General features: G+C 36.4%; 1 protein-coding gene across 1 annotated transcript in view; it reads right to left on the reverse strand.

Annotated features, from left to right (window-relative positions):
- Positions 1-13624, reverse strand: part of LOC103476622 (endothelial PAS domain-containing protein 1-like) — an 87254-nt gene extending 73630 nt beyond the window's left edge. Inside the window, exon 1 of the mRNA XM_008429098.2 lies at positions 12960-13624. Coding sequence (XP_008427320.2) covers positions 12960-12985 — 26 coding nt within the window. The 5' untranslated portion in view covers positions 12986-13624. The remainder of the gene's footprint in view (positions 1-12959) is intronic.
- Positions 13625-18081: the final 4457 nt, after the last annotated feature.

Below are 18081 nucleotides of genomic sequence, written 5' to 3' on the forward strand. Positions count from 1 at the left end.
TATATATATATATAATATTATAAGAAAACATTTTTATTTGTTGGGGAATTGTTGAAGGATATAATCATTGAAATGTATTTTTCTACAAACTACTTCAGTATTTTGCATCTGTGTACTTTATTCATATCGTGAGATCAAAAGTGATCGTTTTCCTATGAACATTGCAGTTCGTTTTCTCATTGTGACTTACCTGTTCTCCATTTTGTCTTAAACTTCTTAACCCGTTAAAAGGTTCCATCAAAGGCTTCTGCTTTTCTTAGCTGAATATAAGGCGAAAGAAGAAAGCTCTTAAAATATATGAGGGACGAGCGGAAAGGGAAACCCTAATCTCTTTCAGCTTCCTTTCTGCGCACAAACACTGACTAAGCCTGAAAACGGTTGGGAAAAAGAAACCAAGACACTCTACAGTAATTTTTCCTGGAAAGTTTGTTTCCTCAGCATGTCAGTCACATGAAAGACTACTTGTAGAAATTGATACATTGGGGTTTTCTAAATGTATACAGGTTGATGGTTAGATCTTGAAATGGATGACAGATCCCTCTTGACCCCAAAAAGTGACATTTTTTTGGAAAATACTTTGCTGAGCTGACTGATGGCTGTTAGCAGGAAGCGGAGCCTCCAGGGGCCACACAGAGTTCACACAGGTCCGCAGACAATGACTTCTGTGTACTCACCGTCAGACTTGAAACACTGAAGAGTTAGGAAAAGTAAAGGTTTCTGTTTGGTCCTCATCAGACACATCACTCTAATGAACAAAAAGCATCAAAGTTTCCAAAAAAGATTGTTTTGTTACATGTTCAGTTTGGGTAAACCTTTACACTGATGATCCCAACACTGGAAGATTGGTAAACATTCATTAATATCAAGACAGGCGATGTCAATACCTATCCGATTTCTGTTTAAGGGGTTATCCAACAAAAAGACCAAATGATTTTGAAGTTATAAACTGTTATTTAGGATTTGACATTAAAACAAAAACTATGGAAATTTATGGGACTTTTAAACAAAGTAAAACATATTTTAGAATTATCAACACTGCAGACTTTATATTATTCATTTGTTGTTCCATATCTGACTTATTGTATCGAGGCATGGCGCGACACATATAAAACTAACACTAAGCCTTTGTTTGTGACAAAAGAAAGCTATAAGAATTTTGTACAAAGAAAGTCCTAAAGAACAAACAAATAAATTGTTAATTCAATCAAATAATTTGAAATTAAGGGATTTGGTTAGTTCAAAAAAATGTTATCAGCTATGTTTAAAGCTAGAAATACATTATTGCCATTTAATTTACAAAAGTTTTTTGTCTTAAGCTCAAGTGACAGAAATAACCAAAGGAAGTACGATTTCAAAAGTAAAATTGTGCAGACTACTTTAAAACCAATGAGGATTTGAAAAAAAGTGATATTTTAAACCAATTCAAAATACTTTATAAGAAAAAAAATGATTAAGTCTTATTTTGAGTTAACATTGTAAGTTATACTTAATTTTATATAAGTTGCCATAAAAACAAAAAGATTTATTTTGTAATTATTGAGAATGGGGTGGGTTTTTCTTCTTCCTGCTCCTTATTGTTATAAGACAATGTTTTTGTACATTGGTGACAGACAGACAGACAGTGAGTGACGCAACAAAATGAACCAAACAGTGAACATCAGTTTGCTTTCTTGGGATTTTATTTAAAAGACCAACACAAGTTTGACCCTAAATCAAGTGGAAAGAAAATGATTTGTGGTTTTCAACATTTTATCTTCAATAAAAAATAGAAATTGTGCAACATGGATTTGTGCCCAGTCTGTTTTTCTCCTGATAGATAATATATTATGTCTGCTGCTGATTAGTCATTTCTTGTCAATATTTCTTATTAATATTTTCTTCTGTGCCCTGCGACAGACTGGCGACCTGTCCAGGGTGACCCCGCCTCTCGCCCGGAACATTAGCTGGAGATAGGCACCAGCAACCCTCCCAACCCTGTGTAAAGAAAATGGATGGATGGATGGATTTTGTTCTGTTGATGATGTTTTTACCTATTGTGAATTGTACAGTGAGACATTTTGTGTTTTGAGCTGACGTTTGTTAGGACAAAGAATGAAATTTAACTGTTACGTAATCCCTGCATATTTTCACTGCTATGAATTGTGGTAAAGTCAATTAATGTGCACTCTTCTAATCAAATAAATCAAATTAAATGACAGCACATCACCCAGAAAAGATTATCAATATTATGAAGCACAGTGGTGGCAGCATTAAAATTTGGAAAGTTCTACAAAATACTGCTTCAGACCTTTCAAATTCTTTTTTGGCACTCATACAATACAAATATGACATTTTAACTGTTCAATATATGATCTTTTGATTTTTATTATCTGTTATCTCTGTTGATTGGTTAAACATTGTCTGTATTGATTTGATAATAGGTTTATTTTATTTCTCATGTTTTTATATGTTGCTCAACACAGTGATTTGATTGAAAGGACTTTGTGCATTACTGTGTTTTGATCCACTGCATAAAATCCCATCCTATGGTGATGTGCTGTGTTTTTTAATATAATTGAAATAACTCAAAACTCCAAAAATTGGGGGATTAATATGACCAAATGTGGCAAAGTTCAAAACAATTTATTTTTTGTTACTATTAAGGGTTCCTACTGAGACCAAAAGTTAATATTTAATTAAACTTCAAATCAAAATTCATTTAAACGTGAACGTGGACAGCAGGAGAGTTGACTGATTTGGATTTTCATTAAAAACTGTCAACCTGATTCCTCTGACCTTTACTACTTTAAGTTTTGTAGTGTCCTGCAGTTCTGTCTTCATCTTCCTCTCACTTCTTTACACTGAAAACGAACCTTAAAGTCTGAACAGAAACAGACCGTTTCAACCACAGTCCAGATATTTAATAATGACACTGCTAAGTAATTCCATTTCAGTTCACATATATTCCCCTCACAATGTGAACAGATGGTGTGGTATTACTACAAGAAGCAATAAATACAGTGCAGAAGTGACATCTGTGGTAATGTTCACCTCTGGACTGGGAGTCAGTGCCAAACCCAAATGGGAAATTCCAAATCTATTGCAGCTTCCAAACAAAAAGATGAGCTGCGAGAAAGAGACGTAGCATTTACTAAAGGCTTCTTCTGCTTCTGCGAACTTCCTTCCGTGTTCAGGAAAATCTGCAGCTAGGCTCTAAACAAAAGCAAACATGTGCCAGCAGTAAAAACACTGATAAAGTAAAGGTCCGTCCCAGATTCTGGCTGATAGTACGAGTTGACAAAAAATAATAATAATCAAGACTCTGAGTGACTTCAGAAAGTAAACGGAGGAGAAACACTTCAATATGTTTAATAAATTGAGGCACCTTAAAAGAGTTATGCAATTTTCCAGTGTTAAAACCTAATTAAATTAGAGAATGAAAAAGAAAATATGACTCAATGAATGATAAAAAAGGAAATCTTTGAAAGCTTTTCTGCCAGCAATAAAATCTAGAAATAATACTGCAAAAGGGGGATTTAAAAATAATTTCCATCCTTATAGAGACAGGACAAAGTTACATCAGGCAACAAAACTACGTCATGTCATTTAAAAAAATCTGTAACTTGATCTTGTGCAAAGTCAAATGGACTTTAGTTAAAATGCTGTAAAATCCATTCGTCGCTCCAAGACGAAGAATCAAAGTCAACCTGAACAACGTGAAAGTTTGTAAAGACCTATGGCTAAACCAGTGGTAGGCTACAGACCTGAAACATTTTTCCAAAAACAATTGCACCTACTGATTTTCTTCAACATCATTCCTTTCAGCTTACATGTTTAATGGAGTAAAGTGATAAGAAAGTGGAGAAAGTGATTAAGTCATGGATAAAACCTACAAAAATGGCTTTGTTTTGGTTTTGTCCGTTATAAAATATAAATTTTTGTCACAAAAAGTGCCAATGCGACAGAAGATTTGTCCAGTGTTTTTCACAAAATGTTCTGCTCTTGTCCCTGACCATTTGGTGTTCAGTATGTAACAAAGACATTTCTACATACAGCAAATAATCAGTTTATACAAGTCGCATGTTTACGAAACAAGACGAAGAACATATACGTAGACCTGACCCTGTTTCTGAGAGCGGCACCATCAGCTGGTTAGCTACTTTACCATAATAACAATAATAATTGTCTCTACAGTTTGGTTTTTTCAGATACAACTGAAGTAATGGAAACAAATTGTCAATTTCTGACAGGCTGCTGGTAACAAAGTGCCTCAAGACGCAGCTGGAAGCCTTTGCAAGTCTTAATGATTCGTGGGTGGCCTTAAAAAGCAAACACACAAAATAAAGATTTGGAATTTTATCAAATTATGCATGTGTGTGATTTTGCTGTATTGAAAAAATCCAGGGCTTCCCCAGAAAACTTGCTAAACCTGGTGGTCAGGCATCAAGGCAGTACACCGGCAGTCCACCGTGTTTTTATATGTAAAGATGTTAAGTAGACAGGAAATGTAAAAATATTACTGAGTAATTATATGTTATGGGAAAACAGCGTAAGTGAAACGTTATCTAAACCCACAACTAATCTTAAAAACAACAAATCTAAAAATCCAATTAAAATGAATATCAATTATTTGCTCTTCCAAATGAAGTCAGCGGCTCCATCAGACCCCCCAGGGCTTCAGGGGTCCATAAATGCTAATATTTTAACACAGACCACAGATGTATAAATGCAACATGTGTTTATTGAGATCATCAATGGTGTTAAAGGAGCTGGCAAGTTTACTTTGTAAAACTTCAAAGAACATTATTCATAGATTGTTTTGTCACTACAGCAACAATCTGATGCTGTGAGTTATCTTTGAGTTTGAGCTCTGTTTGTTCACAAATACAAATTAGTAAACTGTAACCGAATGCTGATGTTTTAAGCAGCAAGAGGGGCTCTTAAGTCAAATTCTGCCCAAGGCCTCATACAGCCTCGGACCGGCCCTGCATAATGAGTTAAATCCGCCACACTACACAGAGTTGCGCAACAAACAGGAGACTTGGTTAAATACTGCTAATGTGCCTTTAGTATCTCTTCCATTTTGTCTGTTGAGTTTTTAATAACAGTCACAGAAGTTGTTCTGGCTGCTGGAGTTAATGGGACGAGATTTTCTGATCTCCGCGCGGCCGCACACATTAACTCTAGCTGACCAAGTGGACAACGCATTTGATATGGTTTGATGCATTGTGTAACCGGAAAAATACTACTACTAATAATAATAATAAAATAATATAAAACCAGTGTGATGCGTGACTACGATGAGAGCGCGAAAGCTCCTCATCGGGCTGAACCTGCATGATGAGGTTAGTGCTGGTTTCTTAATCACAAACGCACCGGCCAACCAGGAATATATACATAAACTTTGCTGGGAAGACAGAGAGCCACACGCTGGGAAGCATGTAAATGCTGCATATAATTCTTTGTTCACAAATATAAATCAATGTCACCGCTCCCTGAACGCACCTCTGAATTCGCGACTACAAGCTAGTCCTGCGGTTCACATAGAGCTGCGCAGCCACAGCTAACGTGGCGGATTTAAAACTGCTACCTTGAGTTCTCCAAAGAAACATAATTCCTCACAGTAAGTTGATGTAAATATCCATACAGGTCAGCTGCCAGCTTTAAATGCATAAACTATAAACCTATCTATTATAAACCTCTTTTAGGAATGAATCTGCTGATGGTGAAATGCTCAGAGCAACAGATACGCTTGCAATCCGGCTTTTAAAAAAAAGAAAAAAGCGATTTTTTAAAATAATTAATTAATAAATAATAAATTATTATTATTCACAAACAACACTTAGCCTGGCGGGGGAATGGGGAGGAGCTAGGAAAGCATGGCAGGTTGCGAGGCTTATAATACACTGGGGGAAACCCTAAAATCCAAAGTTAGAAATATGATGTGCAAGAGCTAAATCAAAGCTTTCCTGCAACTTAACCAAGTAAAATCCAGGAAATCATTGAAATTTTTAAGGTGACGGAAAATGCTGTACAATCCCTCACAAAGGACATAAGATAGTCTTTGTTTTCTACACACAAAGCTGAGAGGGCCAAACACCTCCACTACTCAACTTTACTCAAAATAAACTGCTTTGAAAGAACTTTAGCCTTCACAGAACAATAAAACAGCAAAAATAAAAAACAATGAAACAGCAAAAATAAAAAAATTAAAATTTGTTTGGGCCCCCCGCGCAGCTGCTGTTGCAATGTTTTGAGTCTTTTGTAAGTCGTACGGTACAAATGGAGTGGTCAAGTTAAAATATCAGTGTTTCACGTACAATGAACTCTTTACCTGCCAGCATTAAACATTGGCTGTCAAAGAAAATGTGCACATAAGGGAGCTAAGCTTGACATCCTGTTTTTATGATTGAGTTCTTGAGGTAGTTTTTGTGTCGCCCTGTTTTGTCAACAGTGTCGATTTGTAGTCGAGCAGGTTGAGGCAGGGGCTCCGCCAGGAATCGTGAGCCCCCTGACAAAAAAATTTGGACTTTTCACAGATTACCTCTCATACCATACTGTCACAACATAATGGCAGTTTTAACAAATATGTGGAAAAAATATATTTATATAAAAGTTACATACTGCAGCTTTAATTTCACTCAGGAGAGGATGGGTCAGGAGGGACATGGGTTATAACTGCTGCTGACTGACTCATCTGTTAAGTGGTAAAAGATACAAAGGACAAGTTAAATATATTAATATGTTGGTAATTTATTTCCTTAATTCATTAAATGCTAGTGAAATGGAGGCAAACTGTAGTCTAAGTAGCTAATTATGCTAAATAGTTGATAATCTCACACAGTCTACCCACCTCTCATGCAGAAAAACTGGGTTATAAATTAACACTCTTGCCTTTTTTTCTCTCTCCCTCTCTTTTTATTTTGAAAACCTGATTTTATCACTTTTCTTAGCAGCATAGTAACTGCCACAGTTGTTCGTGTCGTCCACTGACTTACTGCTAAAAACAATCTTTGAAAATACAATATGATTAATTTTGTAACTGACAGGGCCCCGATTTTTTTTTTAATTTCTATGAACAAAAAATAAATTAAATTGTGGAGGGCCCCCTATTGGTCAGGGCCCTTAGAATTGTCATCACTTTTTCCCCCTATACCAGGCCCCTGCGTTGAGGACACTTAAAACCTTCACCACCTACTTTTTAAGCACAGTGTAATGTGTGATAAAACACAAAAAAGGATGCACTATAGTGCGTGAACCCAATATTGTGTAAGGTTTCATCTTATGAGTTGGTTGGATAAATACAAAACCTTCCAGAGAACTGCACAACATTTGGAAAGCAGCAACTTTAAATTGCTAAAAGCCTCATCGCCCACCACCTCGCCATTCTCCATTCAGAGTCCATCAGCGGACTGCTTAGCTTGAGAGGCAGTAAATCCACTCACATCTCCTCCCTCCATCTCGTTTTTGCATTCCTCCATCCTGCACCGGGCCACTGTGCTGTAAACTGATGCTTTGGTAGTTTTGGGGGACCGGATCTGAGCAACAGGGGTTAAAGTCAGAACCGGCTCAGTGCCAACTGGGGCAGAGCTGTGATGTGAAATGTTGAGTCAGCAGACTTGTAGCTTACTCGCTGCAAGTTTTCTAATCAGTCTTCATTTCTTTATTGATTTAAATGGTGAGGTCACTGGGCTTAGCGCAGAAATGCAACAATCTGATGCACTGATAGGACTTCCTAAGACCCAATTCAATGCTTTGGGTAGTATTATGCATTTTCTAGCACATAGTGCTGTTGTATATCACAATCAACTAAATGTTACCTTCAATTGTTTAACTGTTACACATAGCTATTATAACTTAAAAGAAATTTGATGTCATAATTTAATGCCTTCAATGTCTCTTGAAGAAGCTCCTGCTCATTCTGAAACTCCGCCTTCAGGAAATCACAGCACCACCCCCTTTTAACAATGTTTTACCAGCATTTTACTGAGAAGTAGCTCCTATAATGAGCTCAGCAGTTCCAACAGATGTGGAATTGCTGATTGCTGCTTGCTAGTCCTAAGGAGCTGAAAGGCGGAAGGCTTCTCTGTGAGGTGGAAGCTCTGAAGATTGCAAACTGCAGCTAGGTCCAGCCAAGCATTTTGAACAGCTGAATGGTTGCCATGCATGAAACCATCAAGGCATCGCTCTTAGGTATGTTTTTATGAGGGAATAACATTATTTAACATTAGCATGATATAAAGCTAAAGAAGAGTTGATTTTACATAACTCTGCCCCTTTAAAGTGATCTTTGAACTAGCTAACGGAAATAAACAGAATGATCTTTCTTGCAAATAGTACAGCAAAAATACAACAAATATGCAGCTAATTCTTAACAGGAGAGTCTGTTTTCTTCAATAAAACACTCTAGACTTATCCCCATCTGGACATTTCCTGCATGTCCTACACATTTCTTCTCATTATGATTATGTATCCGGTGCTTATCTGCCGTTTTTGTTTTGTTTTACACTCGGCTGTATAATCAGGTGGTCCACTCCAGCTCTCCATACAACCACTGAGAAGTCGTATGGATCACCCGCCATACAGTCATGAAAATTATATCTCCCTGGCAGCTGGCCCACACTCTGACCTTTGCACATTGTTTCCAGTAGAATCACATGTTGGGAGACGTGAAAGTGCGTGTGCAGCGTGTTCGTGTGCGTCCGCGTGTGTGTGTGTGGGAAGAGGACAGGGTGTGGGTGGGGCACTTGGTTCCTTTACATGCCTGCCACTTATTTCTGGTGGCAGTCAAGCAGGGTGTTTAAATAAAACCGTTTGACAGAGTCAGCAGCGGCAGTGGCGGGGGGCTAAACAGGCTGATGTGCTAACAAGCCTCCACTGCCACTGCCGATCAGAAACAACATGGGAGCTGGGGAGCAGCTGAGAAACCAGCAGTGGTGGGAAGTAACAAAGTACTTTGTTACTGTACTTAAATACAATTTTCGTGTATCTGTACTTTACTTAAGTAGATTTAATAATGGGTACTTTCTACTTTTACTCCACTACATTTTACAGTAAGTATCTGTACTTTCTACTTCGCTACATTTCTACAAAAGTGTTGCGTTACTGGTTACATCCAAGTCGCGTTGCGCTTTTTGTCCATTAAAATGTGAAGTTCAGGTACTTATGGTGGCGCCGTAAAATCCGAGCAATAACGTGACTTACGTGTCTGTTGTCACCCATCGCCTCCCCCTTTACTCGCACGCGGAGCTCCAGACATGCGCAGTGGTTTCMTCTGAGCGGGAGAAGATGTCTGTCTAATCGTCAGTAATATAATAGCGCTGCATAAATCATAAGATATGGCGACATGTAAAACCAGCAGCGCTTCGCCTTCACAGACGGTGGGGACTTCTTCCAACTTTTAGCATCACTTGGAAGGAAAGCTTAAAGAAAGGTAAGCTATGTGGACGTGTTGCTAGCAAAGCTAGCTGTACAGAGACACATATTTTGCATCTGCGATGAAAAAAAGTTGTCACTCATGCGCTGAATTATTGTGTGGAGGTGTTGACTGAGATGTCGCAGATATGGGACAACGCTGGTAACAAAGTGCAATATAATAATATGACATTCAGGAGCGATCCTATTCTTCTGAACGGATCTTTCCTGATTAAATTTATTTCAGCTCTAAGTATTTAATATCTAGGTGTTTTATGGGAATGTGGATCTTTCAGATCAATTTGAGAAGCAATTTTGATTGGTAAAACTTAATTTTTTTGTGTCACGTAGCACGGGGTGCTGTTCTTGACTTGGTCTTGGGTAGGTGGTCTTTACAACACTGCTACTGGCTCCTCGGTTGCCTGTCCTCTTCCACCCACCTTCTTTCCCTCCCCTTTCTGTTGGATTTCTTTAAAAAAATAAATGCCACTAGTGGCAAAAAAAGTGAAGTTCATGCTATGTTTGGACAGGAGACGAGATGTTTCCATCCCTGAAATTATGATGCATAGAATCACATATCTGTCTAAACTATGTTACAGAGTAAACACAATAAAACATGCTTTATCTGTGGCATTGTTCATTAAACTGGCACATTTCTAATGTATTAAAATGAAATACACTTAATGATATTGTATTAGCATTCAGCAAGTACTTTTACTTTTAATACTTAAGTATTTTTAAAAGCCAGTACTTTTTTACTTTTACTTAAGTACAAATGTTAATGTGGTAGTTTTACTTTTACTTGAGTACATTTTGTTTGTGTATTTGTACTTTTACTTAAGTAAATTTTTTGAGTACTTTCTCCACCACTGGAAACCAGACACATCAGACTTTTTATGACAAGTTCCTCAATCTACAGAACTTTATTAGCCATTGAAAATGTGCACAAAATGCTGTCAATATTCTGCCAATATCAAAATTATTAAATTGAGGAATTGCAGTGTTTCCATTAAATAATTAAAATCATAAGTGAATAAGCTTGTTCTTGTGATAAGACATTAAAAAAACATGCTACGCCATAATAATCTACTACTTTCTGTCTCCTTCTGCGCCGGCGGCAACGTCGGGTAGTTGATCATGTGATGCAAACATTTCTGTTGTAGTTTTCCAAAATAAAACAATTTCAACATTGCTAGATTTGTCCTATAAAACAAGATGGACTTTGCTGAATAACTCTTTAACTTTAAATAGTTATATCACACACATTTAACATTAACTGTATCATATACATATTAAATTTTTTTTTATAAAATCATTATTTGTTTTTTAATGTAGCTTGTAAATTAGATGTTCTGTCTGCATTAGCTACAAAACTAAATGACATAATTACAGCAATTTTGCACAATAAATAACTTTAAAGAGATATTTATTTTGACAGTTTTCTTCTTTTTTTGGTGGAAAAAAAAGTTAAACCACAGGAGTAATATTTGAAGATCAGTGGCTGTAATAACACAGATATTTAAAAAAAAAAAACAGGCAACTTCCACAAAAATAAAGTAGCTCAAATTAGCGTTTTACGATCGGCAGACACTTCAAAAAGCTGTAGTCCTCAAAGGAATCCTTTCTGTTTGTTTTGTTACAAAGGTGATTGTAAAATAAAGCCATAAAACGGAAAGTTAAAACAGAAAGTAAAGCAGGCTGGATGGGAGGAATGATTCGTCTGTTTTTTTCTCCCCTGGTTTGATTGCTTTCTGGACTTTGCTGCTGCAGAATCAGCATTTGAGTTTGCGCATGACAAATATATATTTTTTCAGCCACCCAGAGAACAGCAGCCTCTCCTATGACTTCATCCCATCACATCGTTATCTAATAAACCTGATCTGAAAGCACTTGAGCTCCCAGCTGCTGTGAATCACACAACTTATCAGAGCTTTTATGACTTCGAGGCTGCAGCTGCCACAAAGAGCTTCTGTGTGACACAAAGACAAACACTCAAACAAGTAGTGGGGATAAGAAACCGCTCAACTCTTACACACGTGCACACACACACACACCAAAACATGTACCAACTCCCTTCCCTAAAATGGACGATAGGAAATGCTTTTCTCCTCAGGTCATTTTTTAAAATCTCTTTGGAGCAGGAGCGATTCTGTTTTCCACGGAAATTCCTGCTCAGCTCCTGCTTAAGAGTAGCAGAGCCTCAGGCTGGACTGGACAGACAGTCCGGCGTCAGGCAGCCTGCAGCCTATTCACATCAATGTCTACACCAAGAACTCTGTAAATAATAATAATAATAATACAAGAAATTCAAATTTTCCGCTTCACGTTTGACAGGATATCGAGTGCCCCCCCCTCACACCCCCAACTTGTGTTGCTTCTTTAACAACAACTGCTGGGCAAGCGATTCAAAACTAGCATCAAACTGGGTCCAGGAGTATCATCCTACATAAAATCCAGAAAATCAGCTGCAGATCCATGAATGTTGTCAGAAACGCGAGCAGGTCCAAAGCGGTGAAGAAGGCTAATGTTATCTGACAGCAGAGATATCTACAAGTTCTAGAAATTTCCTGAGCAGGCAGCCCGATATCTGCTGCAATCGCTGAGCGCTGATTACCCTGCGCACAAGAAGCCTGGCTTTTTTTTTTTCAAATAAGGTCAAAGGTCACAAAATGGAGATTTGGATCTGCCTTGCGCTGAAAGGCTTCATGTGGGTGTCATATTAGGTCGTTTTGTAGACATTATCACAATGTGCATGATGCAAAGTGTGTACTTTATCAAACTAATTTATTCTTTTGATTTGGCTCATTTGCAATTTTTTATTGTGTTGTCACAAATGTGTTACTACAGCTTTAAAACAACAGCAAGTTAAATCTACAGTTTTAAGACAACTGCATCCATAAGCAAGTTATTGCTGATTTGTGCTTAAACTGTGCACAGAAAAAAAAGCTATTCACTGGATGCAACTCTGAAGGGCGCCAGGGAAGAAAAAAACCTGACCTTTCGTTATCATTGTTACCTGACCAATTTATTTTATGGATTGTAAGGGAGTTGGTGGATGGATGTAGTAGTTGTTAATCCGACAGAAAATGAAGGAGTTGCCCCATTTATGCATTGATGCATCTTTAAATGATCGTTATTCAACTTAAATAAGAACATGAATGTACATGGTACGTAGACCAAAAATGAAAACATTTTTCAGTATTTGACCTGCTGGAAACAAATTAGAGGTGCTCAAATAAAAATAGGCCTTTTCGACAATCTGCTGACTGACTGATGCATCTCTAGTTTTAACTAAGTGCTGCAGAGCACTCTGCATGATGTGAAGTTTTAAAGTTGCAAACAAAAGCCTCCCCTTTCAGAGAACAGCTCTGATAAAACTAATCACAAGTGAAGCATTAATTTCGGCTCTGTAAACATTAAAGTGACCAGCTGTGAGTGAATCCCGCTCAGGTCACGTGGAGCGCTGCAGCAACAGGTCGTGTGATTTCTGTCGCAGCTAAATAAGAGATGAGATCTCTGCCAGATGTGCTTTAATCAGTTTCCAAAGATCCAACCGGGGCTCTTACCTCTTTTTCTCCTTATCTGCCGTCATGTTTGCAGGTAATCTCAGTCGCAGTGCTGTAACTCCTTCAGTCTGAGTCCAACTTTTGAGTCAATAGAAGTTTGTTATTGATTTTGGAAAAAAAAAAAAAAAAAAAAAAGCCGGTATTAGACCCAAATGCGCAGGTCAGAAGGAGCCTAGTGCCGGATCATGCCATGAAGCAGAGAACCACTCGGATTAGTCCGGGAATCTAGGCTGGGGAGCCCGCAGCAGGAGAAAGGGGATTGGTGCCGTACAGTCTCAGAACACTGCCGAAGATCGTACAGCCTCTCACCCGCACAGGGAAGCGTTTCATTAGACTGGAAGAGAGCAGATCTACCGTCGCAGCTGTCGAAAGAAAACCGCCCGCAGGTCCACTTGTCAAAACTTTTCCTCGCCCTCTGATAGCAGAAGTCCCTCCACAAACTGCTCGGGCTCTGACCTGAGTGTCAGCTGGCACGGTGACAGCGCTCCCACGGCGCTGATTGGTTCGCACCGGCGCCGGGAGCCACCCCCTCTCGACTCATCATCACCGCCCTCCCTAGTGATCCCGGAGCTGCGTTCCTACCTGTTTGTCCCCCTGATGTGCAACAGGTGTCTGGGGGAGTAGCCCAGGGTCTTCTTCTTGTCGGTTTTAGGGCGGTTGGCAACAAACTGTTTACTAACATTACCGCCACTTACTGGTATGGAGTGTGGTTCGTGATGGTTTAAGTACTTATCCTAATCTATATATACATATATTCTACCATAAATTCTATCTAAACATACACTCACACATTCACACGTAAAAACACATACATACTTGTGCACAACTTTGTATTTCATGCCTTCACTCACAAACACACGTACTATAATTAAATTCTATGAAATAATTTTGTTTTCTTTAGAAATCAAATAATTATTTGCAAATGTTTACTCCCTAAATTCTTCCTCAATATATCTAATAAATTACCCTCCTTAATATTTTCAAACTCTGTCTTCATATATCTTCTTTCTCTTTCATATTTATGGCATTCTAATATAACGTGCTCTATGGTTTCATATTTATCACAGTAATCACATTTGCCAGTTTTATGTTTTTGAATTTTAAAAAGTGTATAATTAAGTCCTGTATGTCCAAATCTTAACCTTATTATCACTCTTTCCTCCTTTCTATTTCTTCTTCCATTTCTTCTTTCTCCTACAATCTTCTGAATTTTATAAAACCATCTGTTTTATCTTCGTCCCACCTTTTTTGCCATTCTTTCATCAGTTTCTCTTTAACAATACTCTTTCCTTCAGATTTACTTGTTTTAACTATAAAGCTAATAGGATACTGAACTGCCCTCTTTGCCATTTTATCTGCCCTCTCATTTCCTTCTACTCCAATATGTGCTGGAACACACAAAAATATAACTATTAAACCCATGTTTTGTATTCTGAGTAGGAGTAGGATGGACAATTAAATGTCCATCCTATCTGTTTCACTATATTTTAAACTTAATAATGCAGAGCCTGAATCTGAATATATTATTGTTTTTAATGGTTTTATGTCTTCTACCCATTATAAAGCTAATAATATTGCCAACATTTCTCCTGTGTATACTGATAATCCATCTGTAATTCGTTTTCCTATTTTTATATTGAATTCTGGTATTACAAACGCTATTCCTATTTTCCCAGTTATTTTTGATGCATCAATTGCACTGAATAACTATCTATGATGTATGATTTATCTTGTTTCTTTTCCACTATTGACATATCTACTGTTGCTTCTGGTAGAATCCAGGGTGGTATAATTGATACTGGTGTTGTTTGACTAATTTTTAAACTATTCATTTAATTTTTTTTATTATTTTATTTTCAATTGTCCATCCAAAACTCCTCATTTCTTTCTTTTCTTTTTCCCAACATGGATTTAAAATTTTCAGAGTCGGATGATTATTGGTTGCAAATTTAACCAATAATTAATTTCTAATTTTGTTCTTCTTAAATCTAATGGCATTTCTCCCATTTCTATTTCTAAGGCTGCTGTTGGTGTGGTTTTAAATGCTCCAGTACATAATCTTAGTGCCTGATGATGGATATTGTCTAATTTAACCAGATGTGTTTTAGCTGCTGAACCGTAAACTAAACAACCAAAGTCTATGTTGGATCTTATCATACCTGTGTAAATCTGTTTTAGTGATTGTCTATCTGCTCCCCAGTCACTGCCAGCCARACATCTCAAAATATTCAAAATTTTCTTACATTTATCAACAACTTTTTGAATATGTATATGCCATTTAAATTTTTCATCAAACCATAGCCCTAAACATTTTATACACTTTACCTGTTCTAACTCTTGATTATATAATTAAAATTTTATTTCCTTGTTTATTTTTTTCTGAATAAATATCATTATTTTCGTTTTATCAACTGAGAACTTAATCCTCATTACAATGCCCATTTCTCTATTTCAATAATAACCTCTTGTAATTTTTTAACAATAAAATCAATGTTTTCCCCTCTTTTCCAAACAGCTCCATCATTTGCAAAAAGTGAACAACCCGTGTCTTTTCCAATATCTTTAAATACGTCATTTATCATTATTGAAAACAGTAATGGACTTATAATAACCTCCCCTGTGGAGTTCCATTTTCTACTATATATTTTCCTGAGATAACTTCTCCTATTCTAACTTGTATTTTTCTATTTGTTAAAAAGTCTTTAATCCATTTAAATATTCTCCCTTTAATACCAACTTGTATAATTTAATTAATAATCCCTCCACCCACATCATGTCATATGCCTTTTCTATATCAAAAAATACTGCCACTATACTTTCTTTATTTACTTGTGCTCTTCTAAGGTCATGCTCTAAACATAACGTTGGATCGTTAGTACTCCTCCCTTTTCGAAAACCACTTTGATATTTTGACATATCAAAATATCAAACCCAGAAAACCCTGTAGTTTTCTGGGTTTGAATTGTCTTTTCCTGGTTTGGCTATTGGTATTATAATTGATTCCTTCCAATTCAATGGTAATTTACCCTCCTCCCAAATTTTATTATATAATTGTACTAATATATCTTTAGATTTTTCACTAAGTTGCTTTATCATTCTATACCAGATTTGATCTTTACCTGGTGCTGTGTTTTTGGTCTTCTTTATTCAATTCCGTTTTTGTAAACTCAACATTCAACAAATTATTTGTTTCTTCAATGCTCTGAAATAAATCTTTATATATAATTTTTGTATGTTCTCTTCCTTTTCTTCCCTTTTCACTAATATTATTTGAACTATAAATTTTACTAAATGTTCTTGCCAATATTTCAGCTTTGTCTTCATCTCTTATTATATTTGTATCATCTATTTTTAGTATAGTATATTCAAACTCTCTTTTTATACCATTCATTCTTTTGATTACTTTCCAAATTTTCTCAATTTTTGTTTCTTTCCCTATCGTATTACAAAAATTTCTTTTTTGTAAAATTTATCTTTTTGCATTTTTTATAGTTCTCCTTACTATTGTTTTCCTTTGTAATCAATTAAATTATTATAAATTGGATTATGTTTGAGTACCTCAAATGCTTTATTTCTTAACTTTATTACTTCTTTGCACTCATTTGTCCACCATGGCACCATTTTCTTATCATTCTTACTCCCTGATTTCTTTATAGAATTATCTGCTGCTTCCATTATTATCTTACAAATTATTAAATTTGCATCATTTATATCCATACTCATATCTACTTTTTCTAAGTTTATTTGACTCAAATATCTAAATTTAATCCAGTCTGCCTTATTAAAATGTAACTTTTTTCCAAGCTTTATATTCTTATTATTTAAATTTAGTCCTACTCTTACTGCTATGGGGTAATGATCACTACCTATTGTAGATTTTTTATCAATGAACCATTCACAAATGCCAGCTAAAACATTTGAAACAAATGTTACATCAATAACTGATTCCATCCCCATTCTTATATTGATTCTTGTTCCCCTTCCATCATTAACATACTAGATTTTTCATTTCCATTAATTATTCTACCTTGTCCATTTTTATCATTATATTTACCCCACAAAGTACTAATTGCATTAAAATCTCCACACCAAATTACTTTCCCTTCCAAATATTCAGTTAACTCCTCCATTATTTCAATCAATAATGTTTTACATGGATTATAAAATGTATTATTTTGAATTTACCTTCTTCTTCCCATATCTCAATTACCACATATTCTAGTTCTTTCCCTTTCCCTAATACTTGATATTGTATCCCTTGTTTAATAAATATTCCACATCCTCCTCCACTTTCCTCCTGTCGATCTCTTCTTACACTATATCCTTTAATCACAAAATCTAATGTTGTTTTTAACCATGTTTCCTGAACACAAATAATTTCCGGTTGTTCTTCAAGCTCATCAATATAACCTTTAAGTTCCTGTCCGTTAGCGATTAAACTTCTTGCATTCCACTGTAGTATTAACATCCACCTTATTCAACTGATGGTCTTGGTCTCCCATCTTCCTCCAACTTTTTATTTATGTTCTCCCATGATCCCTCTTTAAAGCCCAAAAACTTTTCAGCTCTTTTCACTATTATTTTAATCTTCTCAGTTTTGTGTTTAGCTTGGTCAGAGCAGTTGATAACATAAGCTATGAATATTATTAGTTTTTCTACTGGTATTGTGACATTTTCTTCCGTCTGTACTTTGCTTTGCTGTGTAGTTTGACTCACTGTTTGTTCAATCTCTCGTTTTCTGTTCCTTCACATTTTCAACTGCTTCTGCATAGCTTCTGTTTTTAGTTTAATCTGTACGATTTCTTTTGCCCTCTTCCTTACTTCATATCCTCCAAACGTGACTCTGATTCCCTCCACAGTTACAAAATTTTTCTTGTGCTTCTTCTTTACATTCTTCTAATTTGTGATCTTCTCCACATTTTGGACATCTCTGCTTCCCTTTACAAACTGCTGTTATGTGTCCATACCTTTGGCATTTGAAACACCGAAGTGGTGGAGGTACATAAGCTCTGACCTGAAAATTGAGGTATCCTATTTTGATATTTTTTGGCAACTCTTTTTCTTCAAACTCAATAAGAATTGACAAACTTCCTACTCTTTCTCCATCCACTGTTTTTGACAA

Source organism: Poecilia reticulata, linkage group LG15 (assembly GCF_000633615.1).
Source record: "Poecilia reticulata strain Guanapo linkage group LG15, Guppy_female_1.0+MT, whole genome shotgun sequence".
Classification (NCBI taxonomy): domain Eukaryota; kingdom Metazoa; phylum Chordata; class Actinopteri; order Cyprinodontiformes; family Poeciliidae; genus Poecilia; species Poecilia reticulata.